The 25,853-nt window shown below is 41.1% G+C and overlaps 3 protein-coding genes across 3 annotated transcripts in view; 1 reads left to right on the top strand and 2 right to left on the bottom strand.

The window, feature by feature from the left end:
* BTBD8 (BTB domain containing 8) overlaps positions 1-7,897 on the bottom strand; it is a 36,413-nt gene extending 28,516 nt beyond the window's left edge. The window contains exons 1-2 of the mRNA XM_065675382.1: positions 7,666-7,897; positions 7,415-7,600 (exon numbers count right to left, since the gene is read on the bottom strand). Of these exons, the coding sequence (XP_065531454.1) occupies positions 7,415-7,600; positions 7,666-7,775 (296 nt within the window). The 5' untranslated portion in view covers positions 7,776-7,897. The remainder of the gene's footprint in view (positions 1-7,414; positions 7,601-7,665) is intronic.
* GLMN (glomulin, FKBP associated protein) overlaps positions 1-8,784 on the top strand; it is a 75,986-nt gene extending 67,202 nt beyond the window's left edge. The window contains exon 23 of the transcript XR_010611661.1: positions 7,200-8,784. The gene's annotated coding sequence lies outside the window, so the exon portion shown is untranslated. The remainder of the gene's footprint in view (positions 1-7,199) is intronic.
* A 1,110-nt stretch (positions 8,785-9,894) lies between these two features.
* EPHX4 (epoxide hydrolase 4) lies at positions 9,895-25,673 on the bottom strand. Its single transcript, XM_065675381.1, has 7 exons — positions 25,348-25,673; positions 23,053-23,138; positions 19,462-19,619; positions 18,144-18,272; positions 15,942-16,045; positions 14,914-15,062; positions 9,895-10,823 (listed from the first exon to the last, which is right to left on the bottom strand). The coding sequence occupies exons 1-7, from the start codon at positions 25,588-25,590 to the stop codon at positions 10,589-10,591; spliced, it is 1,104 nt and encodes a 367-aa protein (XP_065531453.1). The 5' UTR covers positions 25,591-25,673; the 3' UTR covers positions 9,895-10,588.
* Between the last annotated feature and the right edge of the window lie 180 nt (positions 25,674-25,853).

Here is a 25,853-nt window from a genome sequence, read left to right as displayed (position 1 = left end):
GCATGAAAATCTGCAGTCAAGATTACCCAAGAGCTTTCACTTTGCCCATACAGTAATTCCAGCTTCCCACTTTCCCATCTGTTTCCCCAGCTTATTTTTGGCCTGAGATCTGGAAAGGCTAACAAAGCCTGCAGTCTGCGACTGCAAAAATCTCATATTTATAGAAGGATTGCACTCCAGTAACTTAACGAAGCCTGAAAAAGTCAATGTGAATAGATAATATGCTTTATCAGTGGTTTCATACCATATAGATGAAGTTAGCAAAGTTGAACAGAAGATCTACAGTTACTTTAGATTTAGCAGATGTACTTACACATGCATTTAGTCACTCATTCCTTGGCAAAGAGGCTTTATTGTTAATACTGGAAACATAGTAATTTTGAGTGTGATATTTGAACACTGTCCTCCAAAAGGACAGAAAAAACATACAGAGAAATAGTCTTCCTTCTTGATTCCTATATTTAAAAGATTGAGTTATGTAGACATTTTTTTGCCTGTGTGATACAGGTTCTCACTAAGAGAGAATGATGAGAAGCAAGAGTGTAGGCAATGAGAATTTTAATATTTTATTGGATTTTGAAAATGTGTGACAAGAGTAATAACTTTTCACATTGAAAGTAAAAGATCAATGGACCCTTTGTAAATGGGCTTTTAAGGTTGTTGTACCCAAATGTGCTTTCAGAGCTCCTAATCTGTGAACTTGGCCTGACCATCTATTGCTTTTCATATTTACAGTGCTTTCCAACCCAGCATAACAATAGCATGAGGGAAAGACGAGTCGTAAGACGTGCCACGTTACCAAAGAACAGGATGAGAGGTTGCTTGCTTGAGCAAGTAGACTTTGCAATCCTTTAGAAAATTCAAAGCTATGACTGCCATACATCTTCCCCACTCACTGTGCTTCTCAGTACTTAACATCTGTGTTTTACAGCTCTGTGGCAGTAGAGCTCAAGAACAGAAATGCAGAGTAGAAACCAAAATAACCTACAGATCTCAATACGAGAAGTATTCTGGTGTTCTGAAGTGATGTCTTCAAGTTGTTTCTCCACATTAGATCTTCCAAGAAATGTCACTTAAGTCACACAGACTGCCTCTACTAGAAAAAAATCCAGTCATTCCAACTTTATCCCTACATCTTTGCCAGGTGTAAGCAAATACACAGTCACAAAGTAAACTGGTAACACGTACTGAATGTGAAAAACTGCAGGAAGATCTCCAGTAAGGGTTTGTTGAAAGAAAACTGCCATTCATAACGTGTCAGATTAAATTTGGACTGGAACTTTACTTATTCACCTTTCTGTTGCCACAGAGCTGTTGCATATTCAACATGTAAAGACAGTACAGGTGGACTTTGAGGGAGAAGAAATTAGCAGTAACAGACACACTACTTTGCCATAAATTCATTATTATAATTTTCTTGCTCACTTTCTGCCTGTAACTGAACAACATATCCATAGGGAATCTGATAAGCTGGGCAATGAGGCAGCAATCTCCTGGGAATCCTCAGGGTGTTTTCAGATAATCTACATAAGAAACCTCAGGAATGCATTTCTGTTATCACTAGGCTTAAGTCAGTAATGGCATCTTTTCCAGAACTAGAAACTGTACATAAAACAAGTGGCATGTTATTAAACCAGAACTAAGTAATGGTTTCTAGATCTAAAAAAGTTAACTCTATTTGAAATCAGATTTTTTTCCTGTAAAGTCAAGGAAGCTTGATAATTTCAGCTAACATTTAAAATTCAGTCACAGCCCTGGATTCACTACTTCCAGAAACTTAGCAGAATACCTGTATATTAAGAGTCCTGCTTAACACAATGTAATTTTACTAAAGATTCATAGAGGCATCCATTTCATGGTTCTCAGAAAACAGTAATGATTTTGGCATATCTTTAAAGTTTAGAAATTTTCCTTTATCTCAGTTAAATCCCATTAGATGTTCTTTCCAGAATGGAATATTCTGCAGTTTTCTAAAACCTGTTACAGAAAAAACTTTGCTTGGCAACATCCTTTATTTTATAAGCTTATTTCTAAAGGCAGAGTGAAGTTTTCTAGACTGTCTTCTACAGAGTATCAAATGGCATCTTCCTGTATAAATAAAAGCTAGGGAAAACTTCCATCCACAGCAAAACACATGGCTTGGACCTTAGAGTTCACATGTTCTAGTGATAATGTTAAACCGTCTCTTTTAAAACACAGTTGCTGTAAGAAACCAGTACCCTTACTGCAGAATTAGATCTGAATAGTTCTTCCAAATGTCTTGATGTGACACCTTAGTTTAGTAAGTTAAAGTGCAGAAAATTACTGTTCTATAAAGTTAAAAATTTCTTCTTTAAATCACAAAGAGGTTATCATCAGGAGGTCTTAGGGATAACCAGTTTTGAACTGAGTCAGGCATTTACAAGAAGCAGTTTTCATAGTCATTTGAACAATCTAAGAAGGTGTAAAAACATTCCAGTTCTTCCAACATATCCCGAATGATGATTAGGAAAGTACTAGATTGTACTTACTGTGATCAAAGAGCTTCCCAGAACATACAAGCAGTATGGGGCTATTTTGATAGCATATGTAGGCATCCGAAAATGCACTTTGAAGAAGAGCACGTAGTTAGTGGGTAGCTTGCAAAGAACTAAGAAAACACTAAGCAGCCTAACCAAACTTACTTTTGTGCATCTAAAGATTTCAGTTTGTTTTCTCAAAGGTGTCCTGAAGTTGAATCTTCTCTCATTCCAGATCTCTTAGGCTAAATTTCTTTGGGAAGTTTCTCAGCCTTAGAACAATCTTCAAGGCCCACCTGTATCTGTCAGTTGTAGATGCATGACTCCACACAGTCTTGCAAATGATAGTCTCAGTAGAAGAACAACCAAGCAATTTGTTCTCAGAACAGCCACAGAGCCATACAAACTAGAATCAGTAACAAATCTTTATACTCACTAAAAATACAAAAAACACAGTCACAAAGAAATCCCATGTTAATAGTTGGGTTGAAAAAGAATTTGGAGTTATGATCCACTTCTTTAGTCCTTCCAATGAAGAGGTACATTTCTTTACTATGAGCAGTACCCACTGTCTGCAAGAACTTAAAAATCCCAAGCAGATATGTTGTATGCCACTAGTGAACATGGAGACAACACAAATAAAAGGGAAGAAAGGAAGGGTTTAGAAATACCATATTTAAAAGTGCAACGAACCCATTTTTGTTATTTGTGAGAACACCAAATGTCCCTGGAATTAACACCATCATCACTAACCTTTACTGAAAGCTGTTAGGACAGCCTCTCCTATTGTTCCAAAGTACTTGTTAACCAAATATATAAATCACTAATTAAATAATAATAATTAAAAAAAATAATAATAATATAATAATAATATCAACTAATTAAGCACCCCACCTTTCAAATGCTTCCTACAGCAGCTTCCACTTGCTGTATGTGGGAGTTCTCCACTGAGAGCCCATCTGAAGAAGACATTTACCTTCCCTCTTCTTATCCACATTCTCCTTCAAGTTATACATGCATACACATCATTGATGCCACTCAAGAAGTGCTTTTGAGTTCTTAAGACATTAGCTGTTTAAACAGGCTTTTATATGTTGTTATGGATTTGTTCCATATATGCCCAGATTTATAGGGCATTAGTAAAGTGATTACAAAGCAGGCTTGAACAAAAGCCATTAATGCCATTTTTTCTATTGATTTGGGTTTTTTTTCCCTATCAGCTAGCAACACAGACTGTTCATGTGTAAGTCTGTCAGAAAATCAGAAACTTTTTCCATCATAACTATTATGGGTGGTAAGAAACTGCCAGCACAAAAGTCAGACACATGAAAAGGGGAAATTCTGCTGCTTGATAGTGCATCAGTTTAATTGCCCTGAAAAAAAGATAATATGGTAACTTTAGAATAGAGGGACAAGTACAGGTGCCCAAAATGGGATACTTCTTGGCAGTGTAGGTGTAATACAATTAATGAAAAGAGACAAAACAAATTATGTTTTCCGTTTATTTACAAGTTGTACAGATGTCATGTGTTGTTTGCAGGAGGAACTTGGCATAGCACATACCAGAACGTCACAGTCACAGAACTATTTGGATTGGAAGGGACCTTAAAGATTATCTAGTTCCTGATGTTAATGCAAGTTAGGCATGTCATATGCACAACTTCAGGCTACCTTAATCACTTAAGACTCTTCTATTTCCTTTTAGATTTGCTAAAAGAACCATCTGCTTGATTTTTGCAGCTAAGACTTTCTTCTCATGAGATGCAACATCAACTGCTTCTCTGCTTCACACAGGTGCCGTTTAAATTTTCAGCTTCCTTGTGAAAGCCAAGCATCTCATAATAATTTACCTCTTAAGTAGCCATGGTCCCAGTGAAAGGTTACTGCCCGTTTCTCACATTGGGCATAAATCCATGGCATTGAGATACTATGCTGTCCAAAGCAAGATGCTAATATCGCACACATACCAAATATACTGTGACTTGACAGTTAACTTCTCAACTTCCTCTGAGAAACTGAGGTTGGATATAAACATGTATCGAAGAAAAAATAATGCATTAAGAAAAAACAGGAAACTCATTCCTATGTATATGGAAAGGAGATAAGGCTGCCATCATTCAGCATGTATTTAAAGCCTGTTTTTGTCAAACGAAACAAGTCATCATGGTGAAGGCTTTCTTTCCCCAACATAAAATCTAAGCTACAAGCTTCATGTAGCATCTTACTTTTTTCCCCTGCCCTCTTCCTTGCTTATTGAAGTCTAATTATTCTCAATGACTAGTTTAGTTCATACTTATAACCACAACAAACAACTTGGTGCTGTAGTAACAAACTCAGATGAGAATGTGGTTGTATGAATTAAAGCCATTAAGTTAGAACAGCTCAGCTATTCAGAGGAGTAAATTCTTTAATTCCCTAACATGGGAAATAAAAGTTCTGGTTCACAATTTGGTCTTAACTTTCTCAGCTTTCACTGTTCACTGGAGATAGGCCTTTATAGAGCATTTTAACTTCCACAATTCAGGATTTATCATTTCCAAAGTCTAAGTCAGTCCCATCAAATTCCCCATGTTGCACAGCCTTCAGCACACAAGTGACACGTAGCCTGTATCTCTCATGATGAAGAGAGACAGAGGCCCAAAGGAAGTACATCTCACTGAGATGCATGCCAGATATAGCTTGTGAGAAAATCAAATCCCCAAATCCCCAAGGAAAGAAAATTTTTACTTGGGAAGATAAAAGCTGAATACAGACAGGAAAAAGGAACGGGATTTTGTTACAGTTTTGATGAACTCCTCAATACTGTACTAGTATTCCACTTCTGCAGGGAAACAGTATTTATAACCAGGAAAGAGAAGTTTTATAGAAGACTACAACTTTCTCTCAGGACCCCAACTGCAGCTACAGGTCTTGGTTACAACTCATGGTGGCAATTCAGATGCTCCAAGAACTAGGCTGGCTTCCAGTAAACCTCAAGCAGTAATTTAAGGCATTGGTTTGAATTTGTGAAGATCTAATTAATTTGCATCTTAATTATAAGAAATCACTGAGATTCAGCAGCCACTGATACTAGCAGAAATCATCTGAACAATGAAATCAGGTTCTTTTCAGCCAAAGCTGCTTCCTTTCCAAACCTGGTCCAAAGCGGTTCACCGTGGTCAAACTCTAGTGCATTCTGACACAAATGTTCACAGATTGCGCTACATTAGAGGATTCAAAAGGTGAAGTATCAAATAGTACTGAAACCCAAGTGAAGAAAAACCAACCATTTTGCAAAATGCACTTCATACATAGCTTAGAATATATGGGGAAGTTCATTTCCACAGTGAAAAGATAAAAGGTTTATAACTGGATGAGCTTGGATGAGGTGGTTTGGGTTTAAAAGTGCTTTTCAGTAGTGTGCTTTTTGGAGAACATGCGGGACTCCAGAGATAATTACAGCAAACACAGGAGTGAAATCAAGTATCAGTGAACTGTAGACATAATAAGTGCTTACCATTAGGAAAGCAAAGGACTGATATAACAGTATATAAATAATTAAAATAATTATTCCAAATAATAATTTTCCAAATTAAACTAATTTGATTTTTTAAAATTTACATGCTGCTTCTGCATGAAACCTTCTGTACCATCTCTCACATGAATGTGAAGCAAATGAATGAAATGGAATAATGGAGTTCAGAAAAACAGAAGACAAATGCCACGTTGTTTTGTTTCTTACTGCTTGTTCTGCTAATGCTCCTGCCAGACTTTGACAGCTGGCAAATGCTAGTTTATCGGCCTGTTCCACCATGATGATTCTGTGTTTTATGTATTATTCTCAGGTCATAAGGTTTTCTTTCATACTTGTTATAACTTTAGTACCCTGAATACATCTTTTTAGCCATCTGCCGCCTTATTCACAAATTTAAGGAGAGAATAAGCAAAACCAGTAAGGAGAGGTCAGCCTCAGTTTTATTTTAAGCACTAAACTACAATGCATTCCCCTTCCTTCTGTGAACAATCTCAAGAGCCTGTAGTGCATACATCCTGAATTCACCTATAGTCCCAGAGTGCCTACTGCTTTGCTCCCATGCATGCTCCAAAGTGCCGACTGGCTCCAGCATCAACGCTGTTTTATAGAAGGAAGGTGGCACCACCACAGCTTTGTTCCAGAAGAGCCAACGCTGCTCAGTTCTTTGAAAGAAGGATTAGAAGCACTTACAGGCAAGGAGGATTGCAAGGTCTGGTGGCGGCACCAGCCAACACCCCTCATGTACTCACCTAAGCATGAGCAAGATGAGTGAAATGCCTGTATGTGCCAATAACCAGCAATGGGAGAACTCGTGGGCCCTTGCACCAGTCAGTCCCTGGGGAGTAACTGACCCACATGCTGCACCATGCCATATGCTGGGATCCCACCTTGCTGGGAAAGCTGGGCTATGCTCAGCCTAGCCCATGGATCACTAGGGCTGAAGTACTGACCACACAGTTTATAACTTGATGCATCTCGTGACACATCTTCATCTGACATGATGAAGCCCTCCTACATTTCCAAATCTGTAACTTTGGTTTGTTTTTTTTTCTTTTTAATATGACAGTGGAGTGGTTTTTCTTTGTTGTTTTGGTAGGTAATCTTGCTAACATGGGTATTAGTAAATACAGCTAATTCAAAAGGACACATTCGGGATTTTTGCTGCTTTTTCTCTTGTTCTATTACAGAGCCTTTACATAGGGAGAGTATACCCACGTGCTGTCAGCAGAGGGACCAAGGCAAAGAAAGAAGTTACGGTACTCTACAGACACTGCAAGAAGGCTGTGAAGATACTGGGAAGGCTGTAGAACAGGTGTTAATACTGGAAAAGAGAGGAGGAACGACAGAGGAGAGGTAGCGCCGAGGAGCGAGGCTGGTGCCCGCAGCGCGGCCGCGCACTCACCGCAGGAAGCGCCGGCAGTCCGCGGGCTCTACGCCGTCCATGCGCAGCACCTCTTGGGGCGGCCGCCCGCCGTCCAGCGCGGCGAGCAGCCGCGGGGCCCGCGCCAGCAGCACAGCCCGGTGCGCCCTCAGCGCCGCGGGGCCGGCACAGATGGTCACGTCGGAGCACGCCCCCTCCGCCAGCAGCCTGCGGGAGCGCACCGTTACCGCCGGCCGGGCCCTCCCCACCGTGCCCCACCACCCCGCGCCTACCTGCCGAGGTCGTGCCGGAGCTGCTCGGCCAGCGCCTCCTTCAGCCGCTGCCGCTCCACCGCCGCCGGAGCGGGGCCCTTCGGCGCAGCTCCGCAGCCGCAGCGCGCCATATGCCTGTAACCGCTCCGGGCCCGGTGCGATGGCCAGGACAGGGGATCGACGGGCGAGCCCAAAGGCTCGTCACGTGATACGCCAGAGGCCAGCCGGTACTGTTCTTCGCGCCGGGAGCCACGAGACCGCCTCGCAGCACAGCACGGGAGTGCCCGGCTGGGGGAGCGGGGCCTCCGCCAATGAGGGTCAGCGGCGTTCCGCCCGGCCACGCCCCCCTCCTCTGCCCGGCCGGGCCTCCACGCTCCCTCCCCTGCGGCGCTGCGCGCGGCGGAGCCGGCAGGGGGCGCCTTCCAATGCCGCCCTGGGGCAGCCCTCCGCAGGCCTCGGTGGCTGGCGGCGGCCGCAGCAGCAGCGGCAGCAGCAGCAGCGGGGGGGTCGGTTGGTGGTTTTGGACCTAAGCTGCATCTGAGAGGGTTACCGGAATGAAGTCGTGGGAAGGGGGATATACTTACAGCCCTGGCTGCACCTCTGCCATGAATCCCTGGGGTGAATGAATGTTCCTCTGTGTGAGTGAGGCTGCGCCTCGAAGCCTGTGCTCAGTTCTGAGCTCCTCACTGCAAGAGAGACATTGAGGTGCTTGGAGTGGGTCCAGAGAATGGCAACGGAGCTGGTGCAGGGCCTGGAGCACAAATGTGATGGGGAACAGCTGAGGGACCTGGAGGGGGTTCAGTCTGGAGAAGAGAAGGCTCAGGGGGGACCTTATTGCTCTCTACAACTGCCTGACAGGAGGATGGAGCCAGGAGGGGGCTGGTCTCTGCTCCCAAATAACAAGGGGTAGGACAAAAGGAGATGGCCTCAAGCTGCACCAGGGGAGGTTTAGACTGGATATTAGGAACAATTCCTTCCCCAGAGGGTGCTCAGGCATTGGAACAGGCTGCCCAGGGCAGCGCTGGAGTCACCGTCCCTGGAAGTGTGCACAAACTGTGTAGATGAGGCCCTCAGTGGTGTCCTTGGCAATGCTGGGAGAAAAGTCGGACTTGATGATCTTAAAGGTCTTTTCCAACCTGACTGATTCTATGATTCTGTGATCCGGCCCTCGTAAAGGCCCAACGGTGCCTACCTTGACTGGGACAGCAGCCCCAGTTTTTTGAAAAGCAGTGTGAGCCTTTGGGCTATTGCCTGTTGTTACAGGTCCACCTCTCAGAGCAAGCAGGAGCTCTGGTGGGCAGCTCTCAGCAGCTGGGCGGGCGGGTGGCAGTCCCAGTGAGCAGGGTCTCCTCAGGAGAAGCCGCACTCCCCAGCGCCAGCTTTCTTATCAAGTAATTTGACTGAGGCAAGGAAGAACCTCTCCAACCTGAGGTGAAGGAAGCATGTAACCATCCAAGCTGATAAGTGCTGACAGTGTTTTGGGGAAAATTAGCCTTGAAAGGCAGGTACCAGGCATAGGTGGAAAAGGTGCACCCATGCCATTACCGCCATGCTGCCGCCATGCTGAGGGGATGCTTCCTCAGGTGTTGTGAACAGCATGAAAGGAAGCAGCTGGCCAGCCATGAGCACATCATCACTGATGGCACACCTTGGTTCCCTTTCTTTTGAGCGTTGCACCAAGGAACATGTCAGCAGGGGCTGCGCCAAGTACTTACAGGGGACACCGTGGCTTGAGAGACGGCACATGTGGCAATGTGGTATGTTTGGGACTCCCCAGTAGCTTGTCAGCTCTCCTCTGGTGTGAACAGTTGGTTCAGGCTGAGCTGGTTCTGATGCCTTCCCCAACTGGGCCTTGTTCATCCTTACCCATTCCCAGAGAACTGCAGGTGGAGAGGGAGCCTTTGGAATCCCTGCAAGCAGGTGACTCACTTCTGCTGGGAACTCATGTTTCGTGCTTCTTTCATCTTTGTAGTTAGCATCCGGTTTTGTTCTCCCTGACATCACATCCAAGTTAATTCTACCCTCTGTTTCACTGTGTTTCTTCTTCCTATAAACACAGGAACTTGTCAGCAGTTCTTGGAGCCAAGAACAGCGGTTGCTAACGTAGGAAGGGTAATGCCAACAATGAGGCATTATTTCCAAGAAACTACAACAGTCAGCATGAGGAAGGCTGCACAGTGGACAGACACTTGAGCTATACAAACCCAGTTCTTAGCTGTGAGAAATTTCTCTATAGAAAGTCAAAGGGAGTAGCGTTAAGTTGCATTTTATTAGACAGAGGTGGAATACATACACATTATATCTTAGTTTTCCATTCTTCTCGGTCAGACATCTTAAGTGTACAGGTTTCCCACTTTTAGTCAAGAAAGAAATACACATTGCACAAAGCAACTGCATTCAACAGTACAACAAGATACGTATCATTACCCATTTGAAGACTAGAAAGGTGCCCAGAAAGTTTTCAATCATTCAGTGCACTAAAATAGAGATCAATAAAAAGAGTTAGTTACTGTTTAATGGTAAAATACATTAAAAAAATTCAGGCTAATCTAGAATGAAAACTCATTACTTCCTTCAGTATGGCACCACTCTATTGTTTCATTATAAATTTGTAAAAGGCACCACACATTAAAACTGTAAAGCAAGGGAGAAAACAAAACCAAGCAACTTTCTATGATTTTCTTTCTGTACAAATACATATATATTTTAAGGCAGGTGTTTTTATGTGCAAAATACAAGTACACAGGTAAAACCAATGTTGGCATCACATATTCTTATTTCTTCTTTTAGCAGTAACATCAGTGTCCAAATGTACAGTACATTGAAAACACTTTTCTCTAACAGAGCTCAAAATAGAAGGCAGGCTGGAAATATGGCCCTGATAACAATTACTTTTTGACTCTGCAAAGTTTTTATGTAGACCCCTTAAGACATGTACAAACGGTCACTCCCTTTTTCTTATTGTCTCTTCCTTTAGAAATGTCCATATTAACTTGTTCACGATGTCAGGTTGATCCTGCTGGAGCCAATGACTGGCTTCGGACAAAATAGTTAATCTGAAATGATTTTTAACATAAATCCGTGCAATTTCTGCCATCTCAACTTCCATAAACGCATCTCTTTCTCCCCATAACAGCAGGGTTGGCATGATGACTTCATGGTGCTGCAGAGGTAGGCAGCTTTAAAAATAAAACACACTCAGTTAGGTCTCATTTTAACAAAAAATCACTAAACCAGGTTTCAGCCAGCTTAGCTTTTGAAATCAACAGTGAATCTCATTGCAGGCTTTCTAGGTGCCAAGATACCTTCTACAACAGCAAGAAAACACTCCCGTGATTCAAAGTCTTTGAATTGTTTTTAAGGATGGTGAATGCGTTAGAAGATACTTTTATTGTAACGTCTTTAATCAGCAATTGATTGCAACAGAGGTCTTATTTTTGGAACACGATTGATGCTTCAGCTCAGGAGCCCCATGATCTCTAGAAGGGAACACAGAACAACATGGCCAGAATTTTTGTAGGTCAGTGCCTTTCCCTTGGTTGATGAATGCTGTGGCAAATTTCTGAACCTGTATTATTTACTGCAGGTAGATTTTAGTGAAATATGATGCTTTGAATCACATTTAGACTACAGTGTTCAAAGCATCTATCTACCCGAGTGGCCAAACTGCCTTACCACAAAATGTATGTCCAGGAAAAGGCAGGCTGCCATTTCTGGCCACTATGGAAGATACCAGCTAGAGTGTTTCAGACCTCATCAAAAGTACGTATCATGTAGTACAGCTAAAAATACTTGTGGAAAAATACATTCTATAGACCAGTGGTGTCTGAAATGCTGAACAGAATTCAGTTATATTCACTCATCTATGAAATTGACGCTACATTCAAAGTACATCAGAGTTCCCTTTAGAAAGAGCTACAGCATGTTTTTGAAGGCCTTGGACTTACATACCTACATCTGTATACAGTGAAAGAAAACTGCTCCTTAATAATTTGCTTTTCATGGAGTCATAATCTCTTTAAAACTGCAACATCACAACCCAGAGATTTGGCAGACTAGAAAGCCTTTAAAGATAAATACATTATAGGACATTTGAAGAATACTTTGAAGAATAGCCCTGAGAAAATACTTTGAAGTAAGTAGAATGTTAATGAAAATTATACCACCACAACGAGCTGCTTAAACTTTCAGTAAAAAATAATTATTTATTCTTAATACAAGGATTTTAAATGGAATATTTTAGAAATATTTCATCACGTTAAATGTAGACATTAGAAAATATACAAGTAGTTTGAAATGAAAGACTGCTTCAACATAAGCCATAGTAACCCACGTATTTATTCCAGCACATCTATTTTGGAGAAGCTGAAAATTTTATCTGATTTATGCTTGAATTGCTTAATCTTACACACATATTGTAACAGACTAGCTGTGACAATTCAAAACAGATTCCATCTGGTTGGATGCAAGTCTTTATTACATTAATGCTCAAACATGATTAATTAAACCAGTAATGTAGAAAAGCAATTTTTTGAACAAACTTTTATGACATATGTAAGTGCTAGGTTGAAACTTAGGAGTTAATTAAGAGACTATGCTCTCTTTGTGTAAAAAGGGAAAGACAAAGAACACGTCATGCATTACTTTTAAAGTAAGACAAAGAAATGGAGACTTTGCAGACATTCTTTATGTCTACTTATAGATAATATTAAGACATACTAATAGAAGGTCATTTTAAATAGCAATTTAATTTCTTTTTGATTAATTGGGAAAATTCTTATAATTGCTTTTGTAGCAGTGGATTTAAAATCTCATTTTGCAAGCAACCTGACCTCAACCACTGACCCATACCTTATTTATCACATCAGTTTTAAAGATTGGTAATCTGATGCTCTGTTTCAGTGCATTTAATCTCTTTGCCTTTTAAATCCAGTATCCTTGATCTCTTCACTATTTCTATGTATATTTTTTCACTGTTGCAGGGTTTGCAGTTTTTCTTTTGTGTCCAAGTGCCTTGCAAAATATGTAGCCTCACTTAGGAAAACTCTACTGGGCTTTGTGCAAGCACTGCATGATAACAAAACCTAGGATTTTTATTCCAGAAGTGTTTGTATGTAAAATGGAGTGAAGGGAATGACTTCTGTGCTGTTTAAACAAGGTTGTCTTGGTGATGAATGGAAGTTGGGGATTTCAGTCATTTCTTTGGAAATAACTGTACAGAAAAATTAAGTTCTGAAGAATGAAACTCCAGGTGGATAGTAATGAGTTGGAAACTTCTGACACATAGGCCACTATTGCCAGCCACTGGTAAGTTACGGTGAATATCAGTCAGAAGTGCTGCTTAATGGCTTAAAGGGGAGGAAGTGCAAATGCCAATCCAATTTTCATATATAAGGATTTACATCCCTTAAGGTGCACCATTCAGAACCAGTGGCAAGAAGTGAATGAGCTGAAGACTAATCTTTTCCTTCCAGTCCAAAGCCTCCTGCATTGTGGCTGACAGTACCTAACATAGTATCTCTGAATTCAGTACAGGTAACTTTCATTAGAGCTATAAGCCAGACAAGGCACAAACACACACACACAGTGGAATTAATAGCTGTGAAGATAGATACTTTCTGACTAAAAACTTATACTAGGCTTTTTTTAGAGTGTGAAGAGGCCTGAAACAATAGTTTAAGCATACCCAGCTCTTACATTCATCTCATCTGAATCCCACAGCAATTAAGCTATCAGCTGCCACAGATAATTTCACTGTTACTGTCAGGGAAGCATCTGGTTCGTGTGTGCGCTCACTGATGTGAGGTGCTGTGGCAAATGTAAGGAACCAGGCTCAGAGCGCTCATGCCCCTCCCGCTTCTCCTTAGCCCTACCCTGGGAGCTAATGCAGTGCTGTTGCAGGGCCACGAGCTGCCTTTTGCTTTTGGACATCCCAACTGATGTCATCAACCAGTCTCTGAACAGTGCTAATTAAGCACTGTTACCAGCACGAGCCATCTCATGTATTCCCCATTGGCGTCTGTGCTTGATCTTGCCTTGTTTAGAAGAAAATACACCATCTCTCTACTTTCTCATTCCAGTTTTATCTCTTCGGCTGTACAAGACAGGACCAAGCTTAGATCCCCATTTTCCTCACAGTATTTCCTCACAGAGCTAACTACTCTCCTGACAGTGACAGCACAGAAGGCACAGAAAGGGCAGTAAAGGTGTCACTAAATTTGGACCAGGAAAAATGAAAAGTTAATTTACTTCAAACATCTACTGTCAGAATTTAGAGAAGGAAGAGAATTGTCATTTTTAAAGCATATTGGGAAGCTGGTCTTGTGTTAGAGAAGCATGCAGAAGATTTAGCACTGTTAAAGACTGGAGGCAGCAAAGGAAAAAAGAGTTCAATCCCATTCTTCTTGGTACAGTCCTTCAAGTTAGGGCTGTAAGTCGTACATATGTATATCGGTATGTGATATGCAGAGTTAAAGACTTTCTGGCCCTGTTACATTTTTGGTAGGTAAAAAGGGGGCATCAGTCTCTAAGGCCAAGCCAGCTCCTTCCAGGAAAGTTCAAACCACCAGAAAACTGCTTGAGAAAATAAAGTATTAGAGATGAAGCTTGCAAAAATATTTCCTATTGTGATACTCTCTCAGTTTTAGTCTGTGAATGCTCCCTGCTACTTGCTTACTGTTGCCAGTGAGTCTGATGAGACCAATGCAGACCCCACAAGTTAGGGTTAGTTTTACACTTAGTTAAAAAAACCTATCCCACCTTAAAAAAAACAAGCCAAAACACAAAACCAGCCCAGACACAATCAAACTAAAGTTAGACATGGTTTTGTAAATATACAGGTGGGGGTAATGTACTTGGATGCCATATTACCTAGTAGTAGTATCTAATAATAAGCTTTTCATAGATGTTACTATTAGACAATATGAACTGTAATGCAAACAAGTAATCGATGCTAATTCTGTAAGTATTATTTAGAGGTGGATTTTTGTGGTTGCCATGGGCTCTGTGTGTGAGGCAGGCTCTTTGCTTTATTAGATTTTGCAACAAAGATTGTCCTTATCTACACTCCACTTGTTCCACCGGTTTGTGTGGATAACTGATACAATTCACTTTGCATCACACGGCTTGACGCTGGGTGCACTTGTTACCTCTTGAAACTTCAGAGACAGAGGGCGTTTTTTCTACTTTAGCGGCAGAAGATGCAGTAACACTGTTGGCCTCGAGGAGTCTCTAAAATATGTTACCTTCTCTTCAGAATGTTATACTGACCTGAAAATATTTCTGTAATGGTTAATGGGTCCAGTTAATGCTCCAGGTTGTGAAAAGACATAGAGATAAGCTTCAATATCCTCTGCTGTTAATCTGCATCCTTTCCTTCCAATTCCAGTGGCCTGGCTGGTAAATAAACTTTTCAGAACCTACAAAGGAAGCATAAAAAGCCACTACATAAGATAGGCAGAAAACACGATTTCTCTCCTTCAACAGGACACATCTTTCAAAAATCTTATTTATACATTTTTTTAGAGTATAATGAATGGTTTAAAAACTTTAGAGACCTATGTGTAAGGCATATATTAAGCTTATTTCTGGTATAATTTGGTTCAGAATAATCAAGTGCAGGCAAATACTAGTATTCCCAAGTTTCTCAGTGTTGCACCCTGAGCTGCCATGTGTGGCAGGCAAAGGCAAGTGCAGGCACACACTTTTCTTTGGGACGGACCTCAGCAGCTGACAGGGCAAGAGGGAAAATGATTGAGGACCTTCCCAGCTCACTGTGCTCAGTGCATATGCAGCACTGGGAGCTCTGCAGTGGGCTGTGTGCAGAGGATACATGTCTGCAGCTGGTTTTCCCCCTTCTATGTGTTTCTACTTATTTTTTAAGGTTATGTAAAGTGTTGGCCTTGTTAGTTGCTCAGGCAGAATTCATCACCTGGCTGAATGTGATGCCCAGACTCCCAGGCTGCTTGCCCTGTCCAGGCTCTGAGGGATAAGAGGAACTCCCACCACACACAGGGGCCTCAATAAGTCAGCTCCAGTTCCCCAGGCATCAAATATGTCCCTCTGGCATGGGCACAAGTCAAACAGAATCTTCTGTATCCCAGAAATGCAAAAGCAGAAGTTAATCTCGAAGGCTTTATGTACTTATATCCTACTCATATAAATAGTGCTTAAAAAGAAAAACCAGAAAGCTCCATTTTTTAGAGTAATTCTAACTAAATCAGAAGAGATCAATGTGGGTGGCAACTCTTCCATCACTCACAGTTAAATATACAAACAAGAGCACTCATTTTGCTCACCTTGAAATCATTTAGTGTAAACATGAATTCAGGAAACCATGGCATTTGGAAAAAGAAGTAGTAACCAGATTTAATCAATTGTGATGGATGTCGTAGAATGTATTCTGAAACAAAAATGCCCATGAATTAAAAATGAAAACTGATGACTCAAAATTACTGCTAATATTACTATTTTTAAACTTAAATGAATGTTTTAAAAATACTGCGTTAGAGCATGCTATGTGACAAAAGATGATTATTATTTCAGGAGTAAGTATATGATGTGGCCATTAGAACATCCTTTTAGATGTGTTAATACAGTCAGCAAACCAGAAGCCTGCCAACTGTTGGGTGAGGGAAGTGACATTGGAGAGTTTAACTGCATGAGGGGTTTTCGCTTAGAGATCTATTTGTGTAGCAAGTCCAAAGCATTTTTTTTTCAGCTGTGGAATAAGAGGCATAAATACAGGCTTTTTTCTCTCATCAGAACTGTGGTGCACAGAAATCTGTAGATGATAGTCCACTTACATCCTAAAGACAGCATCAGTTCTGTTCACAAGAGTACAGAATTGTTCTAGCAGTTGTCTTCTTGGCAATTTCAAGAACCGTAGCCAAGGTTACATAGTGTAACCTATTAAAGACACTGGAGCATATATAACAAAAGAAAATGTTTCGCTAAATTTGCAGTAAGTGTTTTTGTCTCATTTTCTCAATTGTAACTGTGCCTCCGATGAGTTGCAGGAGCCAGCACTGACATTCAGATACCCAACTTCCTCAAAGCAAGCACAGAATGCATGCAGCTACTAGGAAATGTAGAACTGGTATTTACATGTAGAACTAGAATTTACATCTGTAAATTCCTTTACAGATGCAAATTCAAGAAGGCAAAATTGCACTCCTAACATGGGAGATCTCTCTGAAATATTCATTCTGACAGTGCATAAGAATGGGTTTTAAAACAGTAAACTGAAGTGTCAGCTATCTTCTAAGCTTTCATATCTTATATATTCTTAAATTGCATCACCTGTTACATTTTTCCTTGGTGGACCATCATCAACACTGCTCGCTTTACTTCTCTGCACAGTTTATAAACTGGATATTTTCATTGAATCCATGGTAGAAGAAATTTGAGCCAGGGTGACTTTATCAAGCTATAGAACAGATTTTGTACTTTAACAAATATGCAAACAAATGCTAAGAAATACTCTAATAAAATATATTTGTCTTCTATACAGCCTGGCTCATGTTCTCAGTGAAAATACTGCAAAAAGCTCCTACTTGCTCCAGTGGTGGTGAACAGATCTTTCCTTGGGTAAGTGAGACTTTACTACCTGCAAAATGTTCTTTACTATCTTAGGATGGTGCCCAAGAACAGTGTGAGAACAATATGTGTGAATGGTTCCTATTCCACAGTGGTGTGAGGTCTGATTTTCATTCAGCTGTAATGAAAGTTAATGCAAATTAACTCTGCGCTGTATAGTCTTAACTATTTCTGGGGAAATGGTTTTTATTTAAACAGGCTAAGGTCAGCAACCGAAGACATTAAAATTAGTGAGATACTGCTTTCATTTTAATCACTGAATATGAATCTAATGAAATGTTTTTCCATAATAAATGTAAACCTGTGTAGTATACAAGCTCAAAGCCTACCACACAAGCCAGTGAACCTAAATCCTTGTTTCAGCTCACTGCTAGTCTATTCCTGAGCCTCTAGTAAGAACCTGAAGAGGCTCTCTTGTTCCAATGAATTTTGTCCCAGATCATAATAATAATTATGACAACAAATTGTCACTTTTCACCTAAATTGGGATTAAATTCTAATGTCTGATTCATATTTATACAAAGGCTGTTTTATGCAGATTTAATAAGGCATTGAGGCTTTTACCTAGGTGTAATGCAGTATACACCCTTCTTCAGGGAATTTTATCCTGTCAGAGTATATAAACCAGATTCATATGTGCAAAAATTGTGTTTCTCTACCTTCAAGGATTAAGATAAGTATCAGTAAGTTTGTTTACAAGCACTCCTATTTCCAAAACTCAAATACTTGATACCTGACTGCTTCATAACAGTCCAGATTGTGAAGGACACTGTGTACTGGCAAAGCATCTAGTGAACATCTAAAGGGCAAGTAGTTGGTTCTTCTTTAGCAGCCTCAAAGCAAACACAATCATAATGAAAATGGAGATACTCTGGATTAGCAAAAACTACCACAAAACTCACCTGTAAACACAGAAGGATGAGGGAAATTAACCACAATCAGCTTAGTCACCATTTCAGGGTAACATATAGCCACTAACCAAGCGATCATTCCTCCCCAGTCATGGCCAACCAACACACATTTGTTGTATCCTACCACATAAACACAGAGGTGTAGGTTTGTCAGTGGAATTTTCATCCATACATTAAAATAATTACTGGGCAAAATAGGTGGTTCAGCACATTTATTAATGTAATTAATAACTATTTAATACTGCACTGTCTCCATAATTAATGGCTAGAAAAAATAGTGCACTATTAAAAAATTCGCAAATAATTATAACTATTTAATTGGACTAACAATTACACTTTAACTATGCTACCTCAGTGCCAGACTAAAGTCAGTCAGTATCCAAATGGCCACCCTGTTCTCAGCCAATGCAGGATCAGCCATACAATTCAACTTGCAGTCATTATGATGCATGTACATTTGTCATGTCTAGGGAGTTTGGAGTTTGAAACTGCAGACAGAAGGACTGAGCAATCTCCTAAGCCTGTCCTGGACAAAAATAATCCTTATGAATTTCTCTGAGTATGGGAGGTTATCTAAGCACTGAACATCATCATTACGCAAAAAGTGGGCATTATACTTAATAACCATGCATACAAACATTGTTTATATATATACACACTCATAAATACACACATTTCTATACTTAGCAGGCCTGTAGCTTTTCTCCATATGCTAGTTTGATGGCAATTTTTAACGTTCTTGGCATTCGCATGCTTATTTCTCCATGAATAAAAATGGTAATTTAACAGCAGTAAAATGGGGGTGGGGTGGGGAAATCATGAGTGACTTTCAGAAAGCCTAACCGTTCCTCCTTTAACTACTGCTGGAATATAATACATACCAATAACAGATACCACCACCCTCCTCCCTGAGTATTGTAATGCTGAGCACATAGACTACAAATGAAATGCATAAAAGTCAAACTGTTCATACAGTTTGCCACAGTTGTCAAAGCACCTTAGAACCCCTCTTGAATAGAAATATTTTGAAGCACTTTTGATATAATCGAGTCCTCCAGAAGAATTTAGCTTGGGTTTAGAACAAATAAGCATAACAAACCTCAAAAATTCTTCTTCAAAAAAATTTTAAATCCCTATGAAATTGACTTAGGATGAGAGCTCTTCTCAAGCATAACCATGGCATTACCATGGAGATTAACACAACCAGCCAAGTTTGGAAAATGTAAACATAGTGTGGGGATCTTTGAGGTATTTTCCACAGAAAATGAAGTGATCTATGAGCTGAGCAGTTTGTCTTCTACTAACGCACCTAGAGATTCCAGAATATCCTTTATATCTGTTATCAGGCAGTCTAACTTGTAATTTTCTTTGTGGGAAGGAGCATCTGTTTCTCCATAACCTCTCAAATCCAGGGCCACCACTCGATATTCACTTTTAAATTCCCGCAATTGATGGCGCCAAGAATACCTAACAAAGGGGAAAAAAAAAGTTGGAGTTACAAGGTCAAGCAGTATGATACCAAAATGCACTCAAGGATTTTGCTTTCAAATAGCTGAGGGTAAATTAGCATGGCTTTGTTTGCAGTGACATTCTTTTTCTTTTCTGTGGTATGTTGATGGTCCTTTGTGGCTCTCATAATTTCGTGATCCCTTCTTAAATTCCCCAGTTAAGGAAGTGTGACTGCCAGAAAGGAGGCATAGCCAGAGCCTGGGTGTTTTAACAGTTTCTGTATTCTGGCATGGTCCCTTTGATGCAAAGGAAGCAGGTATAAACCAGAGCATACAGAGGAGTAGTCTGTTTTATCTTCAGAGCTGTAGCATCATCTAAAAAAATAAGATCTGAAAAGCTTTCTCTTCTCTCTGGCTTCTCCACACACATTTTGATGGAGTAGGGAAACATGCTTCAAGGCATGTTTGTTTTGTGGTTTGGTTGGGATTTATTTCAGAAAAGGAATGTCAGATAATTAATACACCAAATAAACCAAAGAAAGAAGGACAATGAATAACAAATTAACTAAGTGAAGTTTGTATGATTTATATTATGTAAGTACACTTTCAACTGTGTCTCTATTCTACCAGAATTGTTTCAGAATAATATCTCAATGTGTTGGTACTACACAAAGTATTTCATTGCTTGTGTCTCTATGGAAAAGAGTGATAACATTACGCACATTGAAAAACATAAAATTAAGAACTCGGGCAAACGCCTGTGTTATTCCTCATTTATATAGTGACTAGATATGTGTTATGAAGCAAAAATAGCAAGAAAATGGTGGGTCTCATCCTGCAGGAACAGCCCTTCAGCTGTTATGGAAACCAGAATAAATTTCAGGATAGCCAGTACCAAGACAGACACAGTCTTATCTTACACTGTAATAGAAAGGTACACAAAAACCAAAATCATTCTAGCCATATTTATAATGGCTGCATCTCTCTTTGCTGGGATCTAGCTTTTGCTTCTGCCCTTGTTTCAACAGTCTCAAATAATAGATACGTTAAGATTTGAATCATAAGCAACCGTAAGAGTGGTGCACAGAATTGTACCTTAATTCAAACTGTCTATATCGCACCACTGGATCTACTACTTCAGTTTTGCCTACAGCCTATTAGGAAACCTGAACATAAGTAATACTACAGTAACACTCATTAGTTACGGAAATTTGTATTCATGTAAACAGAACAGTCAGAACGTTTTCATTTCAGTGCCATATAATGCAGATACAAGATGTAGCTGAGATCTCCAGAAATAAAATTTGTAAAGGCATTATGCAATGGTTTGGGAGCTGAATTTGCCATGGTAACTGTTGTAGCTATCCTATATAATTCAGTAAGAAGCAACAGAGAGGCCCATAAATAAACTATTTTTGTTTTCAGAAAATGTCTATTTGCTATTCTCATGTTTTCACAACAGTCCATCAATCACTGAATGTCTGACCTGCCAAATGGGGAAGTTTTCTATTCAAAGAAATCCTTTTCCCACACCTGAAATGTGGATAAACTGGATAACTGCTTTGCAAGCAGAATTTGGAAATGTTGGTGAATGCTTTCATGTTCCTGTGGTTGAATCATGGAAACTATTTTGTGACTTTGTGATCACATTATTTCCGAAAGCCAGCTTGTAAAACATGTAGCCGGTCACACACAATTCTTACAGGCACCCAGCTGTCCCAGCACGATTCCCAATTCCAAATATTTTATTATTGCCTTTCCACAACATTGGTGCTGATTTTCAAGTTCTTATGCATTTAAGCACTAAATGACCCTGGTGCATGATACTCTTAAGTGATCTTCCACCTTTAGCCATTCCCAGGCACATACTAAGATCAGTATTGGCTGGTTATTTTTGTCCTATTTATAGCATTTCTAACTGTGAATCATATCTGGTTTGGGGTTTGGGTTTTTGTTTTGTTTTCTTTTCCCTGGCCAAATGATAAAAGTTTGATGCTGTTTTAAATATCTCTTACTATTTTATATTGTGCTCTCACAACAATCTCTGTATTTTTGCATAAAAAATTCCTCACTGGTTGAATTGCCAAAGCAACACCAGTATTGGTAGCTTGACTATTTTATAGACTATGGCCATGTAGTCTTCTTTTTGTAAACATCTCTAAAAATTATGCTCTTGATGGTCCCAGTGACCTGTATAGCACTTTCTTACTCATTCCTTTTGAATGGCCAGATAATACAATATATTAGCTGTCACTTAGAGCATGACTCACAACTCTCAACTGTAACAATGGCCTTCTGCTTTTTGTAGAATAATATACTGGATCTCAGCAGAATATGTGTGTGAAATGCTACATTTTCTGTTACTATTCCTGCTGTGGGGGAAATCAGCTGCAGCCTCAGCTGTCTGTGTTAGAATATGAGTTGTACAAGGTACGCATAATGTCTGCATAGAATATACACCTCTCATCTGTCTTTTAAAGTTTACAGTTTTAATTATTTTATATACCAATTTATAATTAGAACAATCTACTTCTTTGAAAATTGATCTTAAATACGACTTTGTACCATCATTCTCAAGGCCATTAGTATCCATAGGAAATTGCTAAGGGAAGAGGACTGACCTCTGTTTTACCCAGGTCAACTTATTATTCATGGCCTGAATCCAGCTGGGAAGATCAAAGTTCCAACAGTGGCCCCTACCTCCATATCTGCTTTTAGAAAGGAAGAGGATCATTTAACTTGCTGAATTACTGACATTACTTCTACCTCCTTCCCTTACTGGGTTTTTTGGTGCATGTCCTTTAAGCCTCACTAGTTAAACCTGGCAATGACAGCCTGAGCAATTTGGTTAAATCATTAGACACATGGCTGCTTTTCATTGTTACAAGCAAATATTTAGGATTGGGTTTGATTCATCATTCATCTTGTGATGTACTAATAATAGAACCTTTTTCCCTGAGTAGCATCCTGAAATTAGGCTGCACAATAGCCTATAGAACTCACAGTTCTTCTTCTCCTCCCCCAGTTAAAAATTGGTATATAGTGTTTTTAATAAATGCAGCAATTTGAATTGCACTTAAAATACAATGGATCCTTATTTTAATATCCTCTGCTATAATTCATAAGTTGAGCCATATAGTAAAAATATTACTCAAACAGGAAATTAGTTAGAAATTAGCAGTTCCTACTTCAAGGTTGACAAAAAGTGTACATACTTGGGGGAAAAATGGATTGACAATACAAAGAAAGGTGGTTGGTTTGCATCAGGATTTTTTGTGGATGCTTCAGATAAAAATGTTTCAATGTTTTTTCCCTACTAAAACTCAATGCCATTAGTTAGTACTCATAGATACATAAAACGGATCACACTGGGGATACTTAAGCTGAGATGATCACTCTGGGATGTCTTAAACAGCCTCTTTTGTACAAGGAAAGCGCGTAGGGAGTTTTACCAGAATTCTGGAAAGCCATGAAGCAGCAACATGAGTGGTTTACCCCTTTCTCCAGCAGCCACATAGTGGAATCTTAACCCTGAATCCTAAAATGAGAAGAAAAGAAGTGTATTTTTATTGCAGCATAGAACTGCTATACTGGGATTTGAGAAAGAATATGTTTGCAGACAGTATTCTAAGAAACAATACACTGCTCAAAATACCAGTTTTTGAAGCTGAAGATACAGTATACTTTAAATGCACTTCCAATCTTTCGGTTAGTTCATAAGATTATGCAACTATTTAAAACCATCTTATTGCATTCTGGCACAATAAAGGGCTGCCTGGATTCTTAAGGGCCAGAAGCTATTCAAATTAAGTAATGAGAAAGCATGGAGGTTTTGCTTGGTTTTAGCGTTCAAGGTTTCAGACTCGCTTCAGAACAGAAAGCCTTAATGTTGTGATGTTCTTTCTGCCCTGTCGTCAATATTTCTGATACATCTTTTAAGAAAATGGGTCTTGTTAGAATTACCAGCAGGCAAGTTCCCTATTGTTAGCAGGGCTGAGGCTGAACTCTTAAATGCCTTTGAAATGCATGGATATCCACAAGCTTCCACTAACTCAAGGTCAAAGCCAGTAGAATTTAAATAAGCTGAAATGAGGACCCAGAGGGTTTACTGAATTCTGGCACGGAAGTGGACACAGAAGTTGGGAAAGAGGTAGCTCACAAAACACAACGTGCTGTTCAGAAGTCATGTGAAGGAAACAGCAGGAAGAATGGTTACACAGCTCCAGAGCAAATGTCAGAGCTTGCACTGTCCCTGCTATTTTGAAAAGGGAAGAAAACCCCTGTCTTTGCTGTACGCCAAGAGCTTCGATTAGGCCAGGGATCACAAAAGCATATGAAAACTTTTTCTTGCCATAGATGCTTCATATTCTCTGAGCTACCTCAGCACTTGTCAGTCACTAACCAGTTACAAAAACATTAAATTACAGCTTGATTCCTGAAAAAGGTCTACAAACAGGGAACATCTGGATTTTTTTTTATACTCATTGTACTCACTAATAGGTACTTTCGGTCAGTTCTGCCCAAAATTACACAGGTATTTCTCCTCTGGGATGCTAATGAAGTTGAAGTCCCTAGAGGTAGAAGTAAATTCCTGGCAAATTTTAGAGCCATCAGATCATCTTCACCATTCTCCACATCACTGTACCTTGGATCCTTTTATATTTAAAAAAGTACAAGTTTCTCAGTTTCCTTCCACAGTTCCTCTCCTCGGTTCAGTGAGCAATGGTTAAGCCTTTCTCCATCCCGCTTCTTTCAGTCTCTGTCCTCTAGGGATTCACCCTCAGTGTTTTTATTTTAATCTACTTTTTTGCTTTTAAGGACATCCCTTTCCCTCGTACAAATTCAGTCACCACCAGCAGCCGTTTAAATGTCATATGCTCTGAACTAAGCCCATCCTCTACCTTTTCTGTTGCTTTCTCTCCCCATTCTTCTGCCCCCCAATAGACATAGGATGTTGCCGTCTTTTTCTGAAACAGACTCTTTGTTTTGGTGAAATCTGTACACATCTGTGGGCTGCATGCGCTTGGAAAGCAACACATTAGCCTGCTGTTATCCATCAGAAAGAGTTTTGTATCTCCTGTACTGAGTGATAGACTGTCATATTGACAGCAGTTTGATTTGCCCCCAAATGCTCTTTTATTATTGCCATTCCCCTTGCTTCTCCAGCAGCCTGTTCATTCACTGCTCGGTGCTATAGGGGAAAGGAACATGGCATATGAGGAACACGGCACGCACATGCCTCCTCATGATGTCAGGAAAAGCAAACGAGAATCATGCGAAACTGAGAGACTGAGTAATTTATATTAGTGCTGGAAGAAACCCATCTGCACAGATCCCTGAGAGCTGAGGTCTCTGTGCTTATTTTATTGAAAATAACACTTGACAATATTTGCCATGCGTTTTCTGCTCACATATAGCTACAAAGCAAACCGAGCTAATAATACAGCTTCGCTAGAGCATTTCGCGGAGGAGCAGCTCTCAGGTGGGGATCAGAGACAAGTATAAAAGCTGAGCGGTGGCTTTGTCTGTCCAACCTTAGGGACAGGGCTTACCCTTTCACTCTACGTTTTCCCTGCGAGCCTGGTGCGCGACAGGCGCTCCCGGGCGCGGCCGGGCAAACCCTAAATACCGGAGCGAGCGGAGCACCGGAGGGTGCGGGGGGGGGGGCCAAGACACCGCCGAGGGCTGCGCTCCCCCGCCGCTGCTGCCGCTGTTTCCTCCCGGGGTACCGGGGCCCTCGCCCTCACCTTGATCCGGACGTAGCAGTGGGTGCCCAGGGAGGGGTCGTTGAGGCAGGCGGGGGGGTTCTCCCGCACCACCCAGCGGAAGGTGTCTCCGGGCCGCCGGCCGATGCTCCAGAGCAGCCGCAGCCCGGCGATGCAGGCACACACCCCGCAGTAGCTGTACACCAGTGCCCAGAACAGCAGCGCCCGGGCCGCCACCATCACCCGGCGAGCGGGCGGCGGGCACGCAGCGCCAGGTCTCGCCATCGGGCCCCGCCGCCGCCACCGTCCCCGCCGGCCGGGAGGGGCTCGGAGCGCATCCGCCGCCGCCAGGAGCCGCCCGAGCGGAGGCACCGGGAGCGGCGGCGGCGGCGGCGCGCCCGCCCCGCGGCCCCCTGCGGCCCTCGCCGCCCGCCCCGGCCAGGCTCGCTAGGCCCCGGGGCAGCACTTCGTGCCTGCCGGAGGTCCGGGCGGGCGGAGGCTTTACTGACCGTGTCGCGTACTTGATGCACTCGCCTTACCTGCGTGTG

The sequence above is a fragment of the Lathamus discolor genome, chromosome 3 (assembly GCF_037157495.1).
Source record: "Lathamus discolor isolate bLatDis1 chromosome 3, bLatDis1.hap1, whole genome shotgun sequence".
NCBI lineage: Eukaryota > Metazoa > Chordata > Aves > Psittaciformes > Psittacidae > Lathamus > Lathamus discolor.
The sequence above is the reverse complement of the archived record's forward strand: the minus strand, read 5'-3'. Positions and strand labels throughout refer to the sequence as shown.

What these genes read in the sequence shown, in the direction of transcription:
- EPHX4 (XM_065675381.1), bottom strand. Translation starts at nt 25,590, where the DNA reads ATGGCGAGACCTGGCGCTGCGTGCCCGCCGCCCGCTCGCCGGGTGATG. An exon ending in CATGGCTTTCCAGAATTCTG is followed by an intron (nt 19,620 to 23,052) that starts GTAAAACTCCCT and finishes CCCCTTTGTTAG; the next exon opens with GTATTCTTGGCGCCATCAAT. An exon ending in TTACACTAAATGATTTCAAG is followed by an intron (nt 15,063 to 15,941) that starts GTGAGCAAAATG and finishes CTTCCTTTGTAG; the next exon opens with GTTCTGAAAAGTTTATTTAC.